The sequence below is a fragment of the Anabrus simplex genome, chromosome 3 (assembly GCF_040414725.1).
Source record: "Anabrus simplex isolate iqAnaSimp1 chromosome 3, ASM4041472v1, whole genome shotgun sequence".
NCBI lineage: Eukaryota > Metazoa > Arthropoda > Insecta > Orthoptera > Tettigoniidae > Anabrus > Anabrus simplex.
The window spans coordinates 385370550-385389160 of NC_090267.1; the positions used below are offsets into that span (position 1 = coordinate 385370550).

An 18611-nucleotide genomic window follows, 5' to 3' on the forward strand; every position below is an offset into this window, starting at 1 on the left:
AGGTCCACTCAGCCTACGTGATTAGAATTGAGAAGCTATCTGACAGTGAGATAGCGGCCCCAGTCTAGAAAGCCAAGAATAACGGCCGAGAGGATTCGTCGTGCTGACCACACGACACCTCGTAATCTGCAGGCCTTCGGGCAGAGCAGCGGTCGCTTGGTAGGCCAAGGCCCTTCAAGGGCTGTAGTGCCATGGGGTTTTTGGTTTTTGTTTACAAAACGATGTGTTGCGAAGCAGAGAGTGAAAGTTCGGAGGAAATTAAAGTGTGGAAAGATGGTTCTGCCTGCTAAAATAAACTTTGCAATGTTTTTATATAACTTACTATGCCCCCTTCTCTTATCAAATATATTTATAATATGGTATGTTCAATTATTTTACTTTATCTCTAAAAATATTGTCATGATAATTGAATTTTTATATTGTGGCTTTCTGTAAGCAGCTCTTATATATCGGCCTATTTCGGTATTGTTCACAAACAAGGAAATCTGTTGGCTGTGTGTTTCACATGTATTTCAAAGTACAAAATAAGTTTTTGGGCATTACCCGTTTTAAGAAGTTTCCTGCTTAAGAATTTTTTTTCTTTCTCAGTCCCTTGAAAAACTTCTTAACAGAGTTTCGGTATATTACAACATTCCTTTATCTATTAAAAAATATATATTTATTACAAGTACTACAGCAAGAGAGCCTCAGTGGCTCAGGCGGCAGCGCGCCGGCCTCTCACCGCTGGATACCGTGGTTCAAATCCCGGTCACTCCATGTGAGATTTGTGCTGGACAAAGTGGAGGCGGGACAGGTTTTTCTCTGGGTACTCCGGTTTTCCCTGTCATCTTTCATTCCAGCAACGCTCTCCATTCACATTTCATTTCATCTATCAGACATTTATCATTGCCCCAGAGGAGTGCGACAGGCTTCGGCAGCCGGCACATTTCCTATCCTCGCCGCTAGATGGGGGCTTCATTCATTCCATCCCTGACCCGGTCAAATGACTGGAAACAGGCTGTGGATTTTCATTTTCACTACAGCAAGAACAATTTTGTTCAAATATGTCCGACGTCATCAGAGCTGCAGTAGACCTACGCTACAGAGGCAGACATTTCTTAACTACGAAACACAGATGCACCGCATGGATTGAACGCGCTTTTCAGTGCGTAGGTCGTACGGACGAAACTATTCACAAATTTGTGCGATGTCATCAGACCTGCAATAAGACTTGTGCCTGCTTCGAAGCGAAATTGTCATGTTCTCATTCTCTCGTTGGGGGTCTTATAGGCAAGATTTATTTTTTTCATTTTCTTCGTCTCGAAAAGCCAGAGGGAGACTAATACGCGAGGGGGTCTAATACATGATGTAAGTATAATGGTGTGTCAGTGCGCATCCAGTCTACCGCATTGACGTCACGCTGGTAGCAAAGTGAGGAAGGCGCTAACATTTCTCGCTCTGTGAAGAGAGCGCATCGTTCAAAATGTATTCGTTTACAATCGAGAGACCACTAATATGTCACTATAGTCAATTTATTATTATGCCATTAATATTCTAAGTATTTTACTCTTACATTTATGTCATGAATGCCTTACACATAAGCGTTATATGGTAGCTCTAGCAGTTTATAATGTTTGACATTTTCTTGGACGTTTATCTCAGAGTATATTATATAATTTTCTTCCTGATTAACTGTTTCAAGGGAATAAAAGATCTTGTGCGCACTAAGTTTAAACTTACTTCTCGAGGAATTTTCACCGTTGGCGGTAATTGCTTCATGGTTCTCTCAGTTTGTTAAATATGTAGGGTTCCCCGCAAAGGTAGTTACCGTGAAGGTCATGCAATTCTATCTCAAGCATATTTGTAACTTGTAGTAACTCGTCACTGGGTCTCATCAAATTTTCTCTTGAGACACATTCGAGCCAGTTTGTTTGTTTGTTTGTGGTGCCGGACAGTAGAAACTTTCTTTATTTGTTAATCTGTTTGCCCTCCAGGGTTGGTTTTTTTCCCCCTCGGACTCAGTGAGGGATCCCACCTCTACCGCCTCATGGGCAGTGTTCTGGAGCGTGAGACATTGGGTCGGGAGATACAACTGGGGAGGATGACCAGCACCTCGCCCAGGCGGCCTCACCTGCTTTGAACAGGGGCCTCGGCGGGCGATGGGAAGATTGGACGTAATAGACAAGAAAGAGAGAAGGAAGCAGCCATGGTCCTAAGTTAGGTACCATCCCGGAATTTGCCTGGAGGAGAAGTGGGAAACCACCGAAAACCACTTCCAGGATGGCTGAGGTGGGAATCGAACCCAACGTTACTCATTTGACCTCCTTAGGCTGAGCAAACCCCGTTCCAGCCCTCGTACCACTTTTCAAATTTCGTGGCAGAGCCAGGAATCGAGCCCGGTCCTCCGGGGACGGCAGCTAATCACACAAACCACTAAACCACAGAGGAGGACACAGTTGTACCTGAATAGGAATATTTGTTGCAAAACTTGTGAGTGATATAGCCAGCAATTTATTTCAAGCTTTCCTGATTGTTTCTTTTGATAGCATAACTTCGAAAGCTTCGAGCATATTTATGTGTTCTGGAGTCATCTACACTTTAACTAAGTCTCTAGCTATGACTATTTGCCAAATCTTGTGTGGTCCTACTCTCTGTTACAGTTTCTTCTTCTTCTTCTTCTTCTTCTTCTTAATCTGTTTACCCTCTAGGGTTGGCTTTTCCCTCGGACTCACCTCTACCGCCTCAAGGGCAGTGTCGTGGAGCTTCAGACTCTGGGTCAGGGGATACAACTGGGGAGGATGACCAGAGTCTCGCCCAGGTGGCCTCACCTGCTATGCTGAACAGGGGCCTCGGTGGGAGATGGGAAGATTGGAAGGGATGGACAAGGAAGAGGAAAGGAAGCGGCCGTGGCCTTAAGCTAGGTTCCATCCCGGCATTTGCCTGGAGGAGAAATGGGAAACCACGGAAAACCACTTCCAGAATGGCTGAGGTGGAAATCGAACCCACCTCTACTCATTTGACCTCCCGAGGCTGAGTGCACCCCGTTCCAGCTCTCGGACCACATTTCAAATTTCGTGGCAGAGCCGGGAATCGAACCCGGACCTCCGGTGGGGAGGGTCAGCTAATCACACCAACCACTACACCACAGAGGCGGACTTGATTTTATTTTCACGCTTCATTAAAACTTTTATTTGCCCTGGAGAAAAAAATATGTCTGAACATTGAAGTAATTATCTCAGAAATGTCATTTGCCTTCTTTTAGTAGTTGTATTAATTGCCATTCGCTCTTCAATAGTTGTTCATGTTTTTCCTTAAGTCACTGTTTTCTCTTTCCAACAGTAGGATCTTTCTTCTCAAATCATCCAACTCGTTAGTTCCATTTTCTCCGTTATAGTCCACCTTTTCTTCAGTTTCATCTTCCCGAAAATTAACATAGACAAGTTATTTATTCTTTCAGTTGAAAAAATTTAAAGTGGAATGTTATATAACATTTAAAAATGTATTTAATGTGTTTCTTCACTCACCTGTTCAAATCAGCACCCGGCAATCTTAGAAGTCGATTTCTTTGCTTTTCCCTCTCAAACCTCCTGCCACTATTATGAGTTAATGTATTTCCTCCTAGTGGTGTAGTTTTATTTCACGGCTGCTTTTATTCCGATAATTTTGAAGTTGTTGTCTTAAATGGATTTCAAAGCACGTCATAACGAAATAAAGCGAGCAAACTCGACCTAAAATAATAACGTAATAACAAACTTTGTATTAACTTAGCGTGTATCGAATAAAGGCAATAATAATTTATCATATATTATAAATACGTGCCGTGTTTCACATTAAATTTATCATTGCACCGACAAGCGTTTTCTCACAGTCTGGCAAGATCCTAGTTTTTCGGAAATGAACAAACTTTGTGTATGATCCTTTGGTTTTCCTGTAGTAGCTTAAACTGCCTGTTACTGCACAGCCCGGCATTTTCAAAAGTGTGATCCGTGCAGATTAATGAGAAGAATAAAAGAGCTTCAAATTATGTATGGCACGTATTTAATACATAATGCATGTTTATCACACTAAAATTACAACAGTGGCAAGCCATGTAAGCCGTGGAGCCAATTTATCGCAGTGCTCCCCGCGTGACGTCACCTGCGCAGAAGCAACGCGTTTTCGTCTCTCTTACTGACACACCATTATACTCACATCACGGTCTAATACACGAGTAAATACGGTATTTCTTTGGAGTGCCCAAGGAAATGCTCTGCTAACCATTCAATACTTTGCAATCAAGTAGAGATAATTCTTTGCAGAGTTTATATACTTTCCTTTTCCAATTAACCACCATACTATTGAACTTGACGGTATCACGTGGAGTCACTTACTGAATGAATTAGCTCAAGGAGATGTATGAGCAAGTACTAACTGGAACGAGTGTTTACCTTCATTCACCAAAAATCTGGAGTGCCCACACTGCTACTCGAGTGACTGGAGAATGTGTTCAAAGGCACAGGTCATCCGTGAGTATCTGCTACCGATTAGCAGTGTTTATTTCACCTCAATGCGAGTGCCCACTCTAAATTCATGAGTGAAGAGTGTGCACTCACTTTTATTCACACCACCCATTATCTCCTGTTGTTTAATGTAGTAAGAATGTCCCTATAAATGTATGAGATGAGAGTCACAGCAAGGATTCAAAACGAGGATATTTCCTGTGGCAGCGCTGTTGAAGATGACAAGAGTGCCATTACACGAATACTTCAGCTGCACTAAGGTTAAGGTAAGAAAGAGTGGTGTGTAACCCAGTACTTTTCTATGAATTGCTTTACCATTATTCACCAATGCACTTTATATATGTATTATTAACTTATATAATACTACATACAAGGTAGAATAAAAGTCATTCACAGGCCACACTCGAACTAGAACATAATATGAACCTCTGTATTTCATGGTTATGTAAATTTCAACCCAACTTTAACCTGTGCGCAATCCTGGCTAGTTTGTAGTAGTTGCCTCTTGCCACTTTCCCTTACCAGACTCTTACGTTGCTCTGGATTGGTCGTTGCCCCGCTTGCCAGACCTCTGACAGCATGTAGGTGACCCCCCGCCAGTTTAGGTAAAAAGCTATAGTAGGTCTCACCGTTATAATAACTTACAAACTGAGAAAGCAAAATTTTGTTTCTATAAATTGTGTGTTACAAGAGACTTTGGGCTAATGTGCAGCTTAACAACACATCACCTAAATATCTGAAACAAACTTTTAATGTATATTTTGCTCTTTATTAAATTCATTTTTATGATGTTCAGGAAATGAAAAAGCATTCCTCACCTGATCCGGAGGGGGCCAATTTCTTGACTACTTTCTTAGCTGCACTTGAAACTGGCCGTTTAACAGGTTTAGGTGCTGCAGAACCAGCCTTTGGCCCATCATTATCACCTGAAGGAACAGCTGCAGGAGCAGTCTTCGGTCGTTCTTTTGGGACCTTAGCCACGATGACAGCCTTGTCACAACATTCCTTTATCTATTAAAAAATATATATATTTATTACAACATTCCTTTATCTATTAAAAATATATATATATATATTACAAGTACTACAGCAAGAACAATTTTGTTCAAATCAGCCATCCAATAATAATTTTAAACCAATGAGAAAGAAGCATAATAATAAATACAGTGTAAATTGAATCCAAGGAGTACAAGACAGACATACCTAATACAGTCAGAAGACAACAAGGTTTATACAGAATAAAGGACTTACGTCCATCTGACCAACTAGGGTCATATTTGATTTGCAGGTGGAAAAGTTCTACACTCAAAATTAAAAAATTTATGAATAAAAATTAAATTGGGAATGCCAGATATCTGCAAGACTAAACAATCACCCACCCTCCCCCCTCAGGTTATAGGTTGACCATGCAACTTTCATTACTACTTTTATTTCATGAGACAACGTTGGTCAAAATATTTAATGAGACTGAACACATCTGCATTAGCCACAGAAGGAGAACATTCCTCTTAGCCTGAGCAAATCAAAGAATAGATACTAGCTCGGGACATTATTTAGTATTTAGTATGGGCAGACCTAAAGCTGAAGTTGAAACATTGAAAAAGATCCATGGATGTATGACAGGATATATAACATTGAAGATTTTAAGTCTGTTGAAGAGGGAAGAAGAAAAAAAACACTGATGACTAAATGAGGTTACATAAATACAGAGGCAACTATGAAAGGAATGGCTTCCATAGTAACAAATCTACAACCATACGCAACTGAGAAATTTAAAGATCCAAGAATCTCCAATACCTTCGCGCTCAAGTTGCAAAATTGATTCTTAACCAGACTACCCGATACTGAGGAACACTCCAACGCTGTGAGGATCACCCATCACCCATCACAACTGTGCTGACGAGTTCACTCTCCTGTATGGTTTTCCAGCACTCTGGTTCTCGTCAACAACTTCCATAACAACACTGCTGCAGCCAGTACCACCACCGAAGGCTCTATTGAATCCCACGATGATGCAATGAAATGCATAGTGCCCAAAAGAAATGGTTTGTATATGGATCTGCCTGTTTCCATGTGTAGCAGCATACAACACACAACTGATTTTCAGTACCCCTGCTTCAATACCCATTTTTGTTCTGTACTTAACATCTCTTCAACACAAACTGAATGTACATAACATGACCTAATAGGTTGAAAGTCGGTTTCGATTACAATGCGGTCGTGAAAATTCAATATTTATTTTGGATAGTGATTTGGAGGACAGTGATGGGAATTGTGATAATACTGTTTTTTTTTTTTTAATAAGTGAAAGTGACAGTTCATCTAATAAGAGTGTCTCTGAACTCTTACCTAAAGCCCCGCATGTGAAATCAAATACAGTAGAGACAATACACGACACTGAGCGAGATATCGAGGGACAGCTATTGGAGCTCACTCTAGCGGATAGACCTGAACAGTACTAATTCTCTCATAAGAGCAGGTGTATTTTTGTGTGAAGTTTTTGGTGTTATTTTTGCATTTTCAGTGAGTTGACATAATTAAATAGTAGCGTGTGTCATTCCTTGATATCTCCTCTCAACATGAGGGGAAAGGTATGTGCTGTGTTTGGCTGCAGTAATTACGGAGTAGAGAAAAATGCGCGGTCGTTCTTCAGGTTCCCTCATGACAAGAACATGTAATATTGTTTGCATATATATTCTTCCAGTGGCAGATTTTTATAGTACTTCATAATCTTCTGACCTGCTTGACCCATATTTTAACTGGCATAAAAAGTAACACGCATATTTTATTGTATAGTGCAGCAGTTAACCTTCAATACCGATGTGTTGTTTTAGGTGTGATCTGTGGGTTTTGAAATGTTACAGAAGTGATTTGGATAAGGTGTACAAGAAATAAGGGACGTTACGCTTGTATAAGAATTATAAGATCTGTTCAGATCATTTCCAGGCCAGCGACTTTAAACCGAAATTTTATAGATTTTCTTTCTGGTAGTAGGCTTCATGTTAAGAGGAAAATTGTCCAGCTTTTAAATGTTAATTCATTGCATCATGTGTTTAAGGAATGTGCCGATATTTTTATTGACAAGTGTCTTAATGTGATCGTACAATGTTTTTTAAATGAGAAAAAAGACAAATCCAACCGTAAAAGTTCAGGTAGGGATGCTAAAGCTAAAAAAGTAATGCATAAATGAAAGATTAAGCCATTTCACAGCAGCCCATTTCATATCTTGTTTATGTGTCTAATTTCAGTCTTTGAATAATAACCTTTTAAATAATTTTTCATTCATTTATCCAGAATTGCTTTAGCAACTTCGAAGTTAATATCTTAATACCACTTTCTTTCTAGATGTAATTTATTTATCCATTTCCGTATATACATTTCCATTGATATTTGAATTTAGCGCGATTTGTTCAGGTCAAGTCACTATGAGCGCCACCGTTGAATTGTCGACCATTTTAGCAAGGCGAAATCCGTAAGTGTCGCGTATTGTCTCTACTGTATTTGGTGAAATCTAAACATAGTGACTGGGTGTGGGCTAGTAATAGTGATAACCAAACAATTATTGATCACTTTACAGGCTCCCCAGGGTGTCAGCAGAATTGAGAGAGAAATATTTAGATAATCTGTTTCAGAGTCAGCTGCGTTTTTTGAGTTTATGGACCCGTTGTTTACCCACATAATGCAGGAAACAAATATTTACGCTACTGAATAATTATCGAACCTAGATGGGAAAAAAAAAACAACAAATAAACGACAAATAGTTCCACACTAATGAGGATGAAATTAAGACCTGCTTTGCCCTCGGCATTCTGACGTCCAGGCTCGTAAACCTTGCATCAAATTATATTAGAGCAAAGGTAAATGTAGAGACCCCACTTTTTTTGAGAGACAATGAGCAAGGTTAGATTTCCTGTCATATCCCGATTTTTACATTATTTTCAAAACTTCACTGAAAACTGCACATGAAAACTCCAGTTGCTGTTCCATTTATGTCATTTATTTTAAGAGCAGTGCAAAGTAGTTATGACCAGGTAGCTTACTGGTGGTGTGGCCAATTTAAATCCAATTTCTAAGCGAGCACGCAGGGCCATTCCACTTAAATGGGGCCACTCTTTAGGATGAGCAGGGCAGTGGTCCAGACACACCACAATCTTCCAGTTCTGGCTCCCCATCTTGGCACCTATACTATTTCCAACGAAAGAATAAGTAAAGTAAAACAAACATATTGTACCACTCCGCAAGTTCAACATGGCTTGCTGCTTGCTCTTTACGTCAATACGAACATAAATGAAAATTGATGGATATAGACATGAACATATTTGAGATACAGTAACAAAATGCTATACAACATTGTTGTATCTTACGACTAGCCCATATTCCAATCCACCAACCTTCTTGAGTTCTAGTACAGTTGAGTGAGATTTCCTGAAGCTCTGGCTGTCACATCAAGTTTGTTACAATGTAGCAGGTGCTCCTTATCTATGTTGCTTCCAGGGTCATGGCAAAGAGTGCATTTTTCGGATCTCAGGATGCTGATTAGTTTTCGATGAACTGCAAGAGTCGTGGCCAGTGTTAAGTCTGAAGAAGGCTACAGCTTCTCTTGTTGGTTTTATTTTATACTGATCCCATTTAGCATCAATATCCTTCCATAATTTGGTTTCTGCTGTTTTCTTTGCCATTTCTTCATGTCTGTTTTTAATAGTATTTTTCAGAATCATTTTTGCTGACATAAAATCGGTCTGACTGGCAGGTTGATGTGTGGTACCTTTCTTGGCTCTTTTTGCCTCTTCATACCTGTTATTTCAACATGAGAAGGAATCCACTGAAATGAGATCTGTTTAGGGAGTCTTTTTAACATACATAGAATTTCTTTCAATTCTTTATTTTGAGACTTATTATTTGATGAGATGGCTTGGGTGGCTGCTTTGGAATGTGTAACTATAACAAATTTTTGGTAATAATTGTTTCTTCCTAATAAGCGTACAACATATTTGCAATAAAAATGATTGGAGGATAGCTTACCTAGGAGAATAATGGACTCTTATGGAGGATAAGAGAAGTAGAGGGAGACCAAGACGATGGTTAGACTGAGTTTCTAATGATTTAAAGGTAAGAGGTATAGAACTAAATGAGGCCACAGCAGTAGTTGCCAATAGAGGATTGTGGTGATGTTTATTAAATTCACACAGGCTTCTAGACTGAACGCTGAAAGGAATAACAGTCTATAATGATGTATGTATGTATGTACGTATGTGTCCGACTCGTTGGCTGAATGGTCAGCGTACTGGCCTTTGGTTCAGAGGGTCCAGGGTTCAATTCCCGGCCGGGTCGGGGATTTTAACCTTCACTGGTTAATTCCAGTGGCCCGGGGGCTGGGAGTTTGTGCTGTCCCTAACATCCCTGCAACTCACACACCACACATAACACTATCCTTCACCACAATAACACGCTGTTACCTACACATGGCAGATGCCGCCCACCCTCATCGGAGGGTCTGCCTTACAAGGGCTGCACTCAGCTAGAAATAGCCACACGAAATTATTATTATTATGTACGTATGTATGTAGACAATTTTTTCATTATGTTGCTATTAGAAATAATTTCATGTCAGATTGAAATAATCTTTTTGCTCTCCTGAAAAAAAAAAAAAAGTACTCCAAGGCTTCTTTCTAATGCTAGGGTCTTCAATTGTTATCTTACCTTAGTCAATTTTATTTGCTCCAGATTACCAAGGAATGGTGAAATTGCCTTTTCTCCAACCACTTTCATTGCAGTTCCTAATGCTTCAGCTGCCTGCTCCCGGACATTAGGATCTGAAAAGCAATACAGCATGTAAGCCAACATTAAAAAATTAAAATTCCAAAAATTTATTAAGATTTAATCCTGTTCAATACAGGGTTATTTACCTGGATCATTGAGAAGCTTCAATAGTGCTGAGGAGTATGCTTTTAATATTTTCTTGGTAAGCATTGCAGGTGTGCACTTTGTGAAGCAGCGGGCCAGAAATGAGGCGGTCTCTGCCTTTACTGATGGATTCTTATTTTCTAATGAAGCTAAGACATCCTCCTGAATATTTTCTATGGTAGCCTGTAATAAGAAACGTAAATATAACTGAAAATTATGAAGGACATATATGTTAGGTAAAATGCTGAACAATGAAGGACTAAAAGGAACATTATACTCTTATTATCTACTGTGGTCTTTTTTCAGAAGAGTTTAATCCTAATATGAGCAAGGTATCTGTGTACCTCCGTTGAGGTAGGAACTGAGATTTGCTGAGCATGGTGTAATACAACCCGCCTCAACAACTTCCCATGTGACATACAGTGCCTGTCATTTACAAGACGACTAAAGCTGTCATTAGTTTTATTAAAGCCAAGGTTTCAACGTTTGACTTAACATAGTGTACCGTATCTAATGTAAATGAACACAATGCTGCTGAGCTGTTTGAAACTAAACTGTTTCCATGGCAATTGAGGCAGTGAGTGAGAGAGTGGGCTATGCTAAGATTTTGTCAAAACTGAGTTATTGGTACCCTCGTGTATGGCTTACATTCATCTTTCAGCGTGCAAAATATCAAAGACGTCCACAGGCTCCTTTTCTTTTTTTAAGGAATACATTTTCTGTGAATTACTCATCTCACATTTATGCTGCGAGAGAGTGAATTATGCCAAGCAGCTAGAAGCATTCAATGTGTGCGCTGTCCGTTGGCTATGCGACCTGCCAATCGCTGCGCTTATTCTCAAACATATGCTAGTTGTGTACAAAATGGTGGACGATGAAGGAGAAGTAATAGTGAGCAGCTGTGAAAAACCTAAAAAACGAGTTAGAAATAAGTGGAAAAGGAAAAGGGCTAAAGGGTGTAGAAACTTAGGATTAGAGTACATTAGCGATAAAACAAATAAGCTTGTTCCTGCAAAGCAGCAAGGTGCTGCACGAGTGTAGTGTGCGATCTGTGCCAGCTAATGTTAGCTGGTGTAAATACCATGAACTTATGAACGGTAAAAAAGATGACATTCTGTGCGTTCTGTAAAACAGGCGATTATAATGCACAAAATGCATTCTTATTTTGACTGATAAGTGAGCAAGAATGTAGTGGAATTTACTCAAAGACGAGAATTAACGACGATTTAATTAGAAGGCAGGTATCTTTCACGTAGGGGCCTATTCAGTGAAAAATCCCCGTGGTCACTTGTTAAGGTATGCAGAAAGGCATTTTGCAATGTGTTCGGAATATCTAGGGGACGTCTTTCTACAGCCAGAGGCGATAGAAAAGCTAATGTGCTGGAAGGAGGCAAATCTGAACGTGAAGGATCATCATCATGTAACAGCTCGGTAGTATCACTTGATGTGGATCTCAGAGATAAGCATGGTAATTACAAGCATAAGTTAAATGATGAAGATGAGAAATCAGTAATGGACCATATTAAAAAATTTCCCTTGTATGTAAGTTACTATTGCAAAAAGAAGGTTCAAAAGAAATTCATTCGAGTTGTGAAATCACTTACAGAGATATATAGGCTCTACAAAGAAGAAAGAATTGATGCTGGCATGAAGAGTGTCAGTTGTGGCACATACAGGGCTATATTTAATACAAAATGTAATATCTGCTTCAAAATGCCTCACAAAGATGCATGCAAAGTATGTGACGAATGGCAAGCTAAAGAAGAAGATATACCTCTAGAGATACGGCTACACTGGGTAGGTACTGTTAGGGAACCTATAGGTAGTAATGAAAAGTTATTTTGTTTGGTTGTTTGCAGGTGGAAAGCGCCTACGAAGCCGGTTAAATGAAGGAATTACACCCTGTAAATAATTCTCCTGAAGAGTTTGAAATGTATGCTTTGAAATGGTGAACAATAAGTAGCTATCTTCTCTCTGCATTTTGATCTGAGTGCCTCAAAGGAAACTGACTACTGCTTGATAACGTATGATCCACAGAAAGCTTTACCAATCCCCAAAATACCAACAGGAATGGTATTTTATCTAAGGCAACTCTGGGTATACAATTTCGGTATTCATATATGCAACCAGAAAATTGACTTCACGTGTATGTCGCCCGAAAACCTTGCTTCGTGAGATGCTTCAGAGACTGCATCACGTCTATTGAAAGTGTCAAGTGTACTTGAAAATATTTTTGGAAAGCGAAAGTTAAGATTCTTTTAATAATAATGTTATTTGCTTTACGTCCCACTAACTACTCTTTTACGGTTTTCGGAGACGCCGAGGTGCCGGAATTTATTCCCACAGGAATTCTTTTACGTGCCAGTAAATCTACCGACACGAGGCTGACATTTTTGAGCACCTTCAAATACCACCGGACTGAGCCAGGATCGAACCTGCCAAGTTGGGGTCAGAAGGCCAGCGCCTCAACCGTCTGAGCCGCTCAGCCCGGCGAAGATCCTTTTCTGGCTCCTGTTCTGCACAGAACAAAAATAACATCCTGTATATGATTTATTATGCTCTTGTGATGACAGGAAAGTTTGACTGAATAGAACATTACTATCTTGTTCCTGGACACACCTTTGTTTGCCTTCAGACCGTGATTTCGGTGTCATCGAATAGATGTAGATGATCAGGAAAACGGACTATGTATTCACAGCAGAAGGTTGGCTTTGTCTCGTGAATTGTTCAAGAGTGAAGAAAGCTTTCAAAAATTTCCACAGTGCCACATCGTGCTTCGTTAGAAACAAGAAAAGGATGTCAGGTGTTAAAATGCCACTCTCAGGATAGACTAAAATAAACCTGGTATATTACAGTACCAAACCAGCTATTCTGAACTTAGTCCATGGGAGGAAGTGCAAGTACTATATACAATTACCGGGAAGGCTCGCAGAGAGAAAACACAAGCACCACTGGAAGCACTGAGCATAATATTAATTCCTTCAGAACTGGACAGTCTAGATCCTATAGGAAGAAGAATTAATAAAGTTAAATACAATGACTTGATGTCTCTTCTGCCGTACATACCGCAGAATCAACATACTATATACCATGCACTCCAGCCGGATGACTCGAGCACAGCTGAGGATGTCGAGGAAGACTCGGATATCTGAAGGCACTGAAATATTTTGTTTACTCTGGAATTATTTCAAATTTTTAACTAACTGAAGTTCCAAATATTTGTTAAAATGTTTATAGTAACCGGGTAAAGAAGGCAATGCTTGGGTAGGTACTGTTAGCAAACCTATAGGTAGTAATGCAACGTTATTTTGTTGGTGGTTTGCAGGTGGAAAGGGCCTAAGGATCCGGTTAAATGATGGAATTACACCCTGTAAATAATGTTCCTAAAGAGTTTGAAATGTAGGCTTTGAAATGGTAAACAATAAATTATACGTTAATAGGAATGTTTTTCTCATTATTAGAGCAAACACAAAACTCTATAAATATCTCAGTTCCATCCAACTCTGGCATAGCCCACTTTCTCACTCACTGCCTCAATTTTTGGTGAAAATACAAATTATCTTTTATTCATTTCTCTCCTATAACATAAAAATATACAAATTTAAGGTAGAGCACAAAATTACATGCTTAAGGAGACTGGTTAAAACACTTCCTGGCTGGCTTTAATCCATTAAAACAGTAGTAAGCCAACTAACCAACCTCCACATTGATTTGAAAATGCATTTTAAATATTTCTCAGAGTTCCTTTTCTGACATCAGGAGACAAAATGACAGCTGTTAATGTAAATCATCCTCTAACAACATACATTTAAAATAAACAACTCAAGCACATAATACAGAATTATAGCACAAATTCTGAATATAGAGGTATATTAAGATTATGCTATTACTTTAGAAATATTTCACGGTTATGCTGACATTTTCTATGACATTTGCATTGAGTATATTAATGGTGTTTTATCATTTCTTACACCTTTTAAAGCATATGATTGGGTGAGTTTTAAAATGATCAGTTGAAATGAAAGAATATTAAGGACTGTTGTGCTTTTGTTGAAAGAGTTGTACCAAATGTTTCTACAGACAAACTGATAAATTTCCATGTGCACAGAACTAATTAAAAAGTGAATCTGAAAGCAGTGATGCAAGAAACAATTAACCTATTTGTGAAAACAGATGCAAAATAATTGCTTATTTCAACAGTGAAAACGTTAATATTAAGAACTTTGTTTATTTAGTAGGGTTTTTTGTCTGTCATTTACTGGGACAAATACTGCTGTGAAACATTTTTTTCTCCTTAATGAACTCTTTCTGGTCAGATGAAAAAAAAAAATGAATATTACTCATTGTCAAAACACACTTTAATCAGGTATCATGAGCTGACTTATGAAAAAATAACAGAAAAAATAACTTCTTGAAAAAATACATAAAAGTGGAAAGTACAGGGTTGACACATCTTATTTACGCCGAATAAATAATCTATATCAGTCTGAAGAACAAGTTTAAGAAATAATTTTGTATTATTTGTATGTACAATATGAAGATTTGCTTTAAATGTTCACTAAATTTTTTGAACAAAATGTTTGTCTTTTGTCGTAATTGTTGCACGTCCTTCCTACTTTTTTTAGTTGTCCCACTTGTGTAATGAACATTATACGGACACCAAGCCTACCTCAAATAAAAGAATGACTCTCCCTGCAGTGAACAGCAGTGGGCCACTTGTTTCATATACAGTTTGTTCAGGCTCTAATTCTTAAGAGTTTATTCCTGGAGGAAGATTTATTCTATTACTGGGAACAGTACCAGTGGAAAGTGTGTTCTTTACCCAAAGAGCTAATGCCAGGTCAATAGAAGTATACCAGTTGTCCACAACAATACGGTACCCCTTCAAAAATATACACTCACTGAGCAAATGTCATGGGATAGCGGAGCACTGATGCGCAGGTGTGTTGTCTGCGCACCACACGCCCCCTGTGCCAGCGGCAGTTGTATAGGAGACCTTGTCCGCAGTGGCTGTGCATGTGACAGGTGTAACATGGAACGTCCTCGTGAGCTGACACCGTTCGAACGAGGTATGGTGGTCGGTGCCCGACGAATGGGAAGTGTGATTTCGGAAGTCGTGCGGGAATTCGGCTTCACACGATCAACCGTGTCCAGAGTGTATCCTAAATGGTTGAATGCGGGTGTCACCGTCCACAACAGACTAACGACCAGCCGTCAGCCACCCTTGATGATAGTGACCGGCGACATTGAGACGGATTGTTAATAGTGACAGACAGGCAACCGTGCAACAAATCATGGCTCAATTCAACACACGCCGTGCTAGATACGTCTTCCAGTGGACAATCCATAGGAACATGGGTTCTATGGGGTATGGGAGCCGGCGCCGCACATGGATGCCACTGTTAAACCAACATCATCGGGCACAACAACGCGCATTTGTCACCAGTCACCAGGGATGGACACTGGAACAATGGCATTACGTGATATGGTCGGATGAATCACAAATTCAACTGCACCATGCCGATGGGAGGCACCATGTATGGCGAAGACCACATGAAGCGATGGATCCCGCCTGCCTCGCAGGTGTGGTCCAGGGCGCTGGTGTCTCTGTTATGGTCTGGGGTGCATTTTCCCGGTATGGAATGGGACCCCTAGTTGTTCTGGAAGAGACTTTGAATGGTACGTGATATGTTGAGCTGCTCGGAGACATCTCCACCCATTTTTGGCCTTCCAGTGCCCAGGCGATTCTGCGATGTTTCAAGGTAACACGGCGCCACATCACTCCCGCGTCGTCCGGGAATGGTTCCAGGAACATGCAGCGGAGGTCCAACGACTGCCATGGCCACACAGGAGCCCCAATATGAACCCTATTGAGCATATCTGGGATGTCCTGGAAAGCAGGCTCTGTGCCATAGATACTGCACCCACGAGCAGGCCAGCATTGGTGGCCACTCTGCAAACGATTTGGTGTCAGCTGCGTCCAGAGGACTACCAGGGACTTGTTGACTCACTTCCACGGCGTCTCTCTGAAGTTCGCAGGGCCGGAGGAGGCCCCACACGCTATTAGGTAACTATCCCATGACATTTGCTGTCAGTGTACTTCCAATACTACTCAGTAAACTGAAATCTACATCAAACCCCAATCCTTTACCACTTGGTGCAGAACCTCCAGACTTTATGGGTGAATAAACACTGAACTGCATTGTATATGAGGAAACTGGTTCACACACCTTGAAAAGTTTAATTCCCAATTGGTGGTGATGCTTGTTTGGCAGATACTGAAATCAGATTAGTTCTGTTTTTAGTACCAACTAATGTCTCATCAATATCGAGTGTTTTCCCTGGAACATAATGATTTTTAAAACAATTGGTCAATGGCTGGTCTAACCTTGACGAGGGGATCATAGTCTGGGTCACCTGGTTTCTTTCCACATGTGTTGTCCACAACATGGAAAAATCTTTTATTAGTAAGAAAGTATCCCTTGCCATCACTTTTCTAAAGATGGGTATGTCTTAACTAGGGTGCTGAGTTGACCAATAACTTGAAAGGTTCTTTTCTTCACAAGCCCCATATTTATGACCAGGCCAATAAAACGTTTTAAATCTGCCTTCCCATCTGGCCATAGACGGAAACGACTATGCTGCTGTATAACACCTAACATATGAATGTATTGTTTGGCATAACGATTAGTCTCTTACACTAATAATCTCCAGAAACCAAGGGTAAAAAACAGAAAGAAGTACAAGACTGGGGCTGCATTACGGGGAGGCATATTTCTGGGTCCTGGGTGGCGACAGTAAATTAGACACTTTTTCTGGGAAAATTCACTTTCTGGAGTTTCCAATTCACACCCAAGCCTTCAATACTTACATTACCTCGAGTGAAAACCTGCTGTAGAACATGGAAGCTCACCAACATACGCGTCACAGGATTTTGGGACACACTGTAAAGATCTACCCGCTGAACTCAGAATTTCATTATCAATTTCGTCATGTGATGAACTCTCCACATTATCCTCCACATAATAATCATCACTATCAGTATCATAAACGAGTCTTTCAATTTCATTATCGTCAACAAACAGACGCCATATTGCTTAACCGATAACTTCAAGTATAAAGATAAAATAGTGTCTGCCTTGCAAACAAATGATATTTGTGACTCACAAACAGTTTCAAAAGAAATATAAACCTTCCAACTAGCAGCTAAACATGCTATTCCTGCCATCTCGAGATTCTTACGAACTACGACAATGTTCCCGACCGTCAGACAGACGATCGCAGGTCTTGGGTTAAAAATTCAAGGTGCCTCTAATAATATGCCCAGGGACTGTACATGGCTTACCTATGATAGGGTGGAATTCATGGGATGGAAAAGTAGTAAGCGGTTTTGTCTACGCTGACAACTTTGTGTTAATGGCTAATTGTGTCACGTATGTTTGAACCTGAAATTCCTGCAACAAAGGTTCTAAGAAGAATTCTGGGATCAATGTGACTTCAGGTAAGGAGTAAGAAATGTAATAGGTCAACTACTTCATGTACTTAGATTCTATATTCTTCAGAATGTGAGAAGAGTGCCAGAAAATATATCAAAGTGGTTACAGCTAAGTGATTTCACAGTTTGAATTACAGAAGAAGACAAAAGTTCATTTGCAGACGTAAAGCCGTTAACTCGTCTATTTTCTGAGTTTGAAGCTAGTTTCATATATAAAATTAGTTACAGTGATTGCTGGGAGAAGAAGGCTGGAACAATGGCCAGAAGGAATCTTCAATGCAGAGAGAAAGGGAAAGACAAACTAAATATATATTGGACAAAGGTGTTCACTCAAACCACCTTCGATAGTGGGTTAATATATGGCTTACAAAAGTAGAAGGAAATATCAAACCATTAGTTTCTTCTTAATTGTTTCAAATTATCATTGCAAATAGGATACCATAAAAGATACACATACCAGTAACATCCAGCAAAAATTTACAATGCTATAAAAAGCCCCAACAGGTACATTGCTATATTCTGTTGTACTGCAAACTAGTTTGGAGGACATTATTGTAATGGTATCAGGTCTTTATAGTCTGACACCATAGATAGATCTGAAATGTCCACAACGGAATCTAGAGATGGGACTGCCTAATGTGCAGGCAACAAGCTGAACATACTGGTAACTATAGTTGCATCTTAATCTACCAAACCTAAAAGGGAAAATGCAGCAGTCTATGTTCTCATTCGGT

General features: G+C 39.9%; 1 protein-coding gene across 1 annotated transcript in view; it reads right to left on the bottom strand.

Annotated features, from left to right (window-relative positions):
• The window catches only part of msps (msps cytoskeleton-associated protein 5), a 414143-nt gene that overhangs the window by 297574 nt on the left and 97958 nt on the right, over positions 1-18611 (bottom strand). The window contains exons 9-11 of the mRNA XM_068226728.1: positions 10385-10565; positions 10179-10291; positions 5297-5489 (exon numbers count right to left, since the gene is read on the bottom strand). Of these exons, the coding sequence (XP_068082829.1) occupies positions 5297-5489; positions 10179-10291; positions 10385-10565 (487 nt within the window). The remainder of the gene's footprint in view (positions 1-5296; positions 5490-10178; positions 10292-10384; positions 10566-18611) is intronic.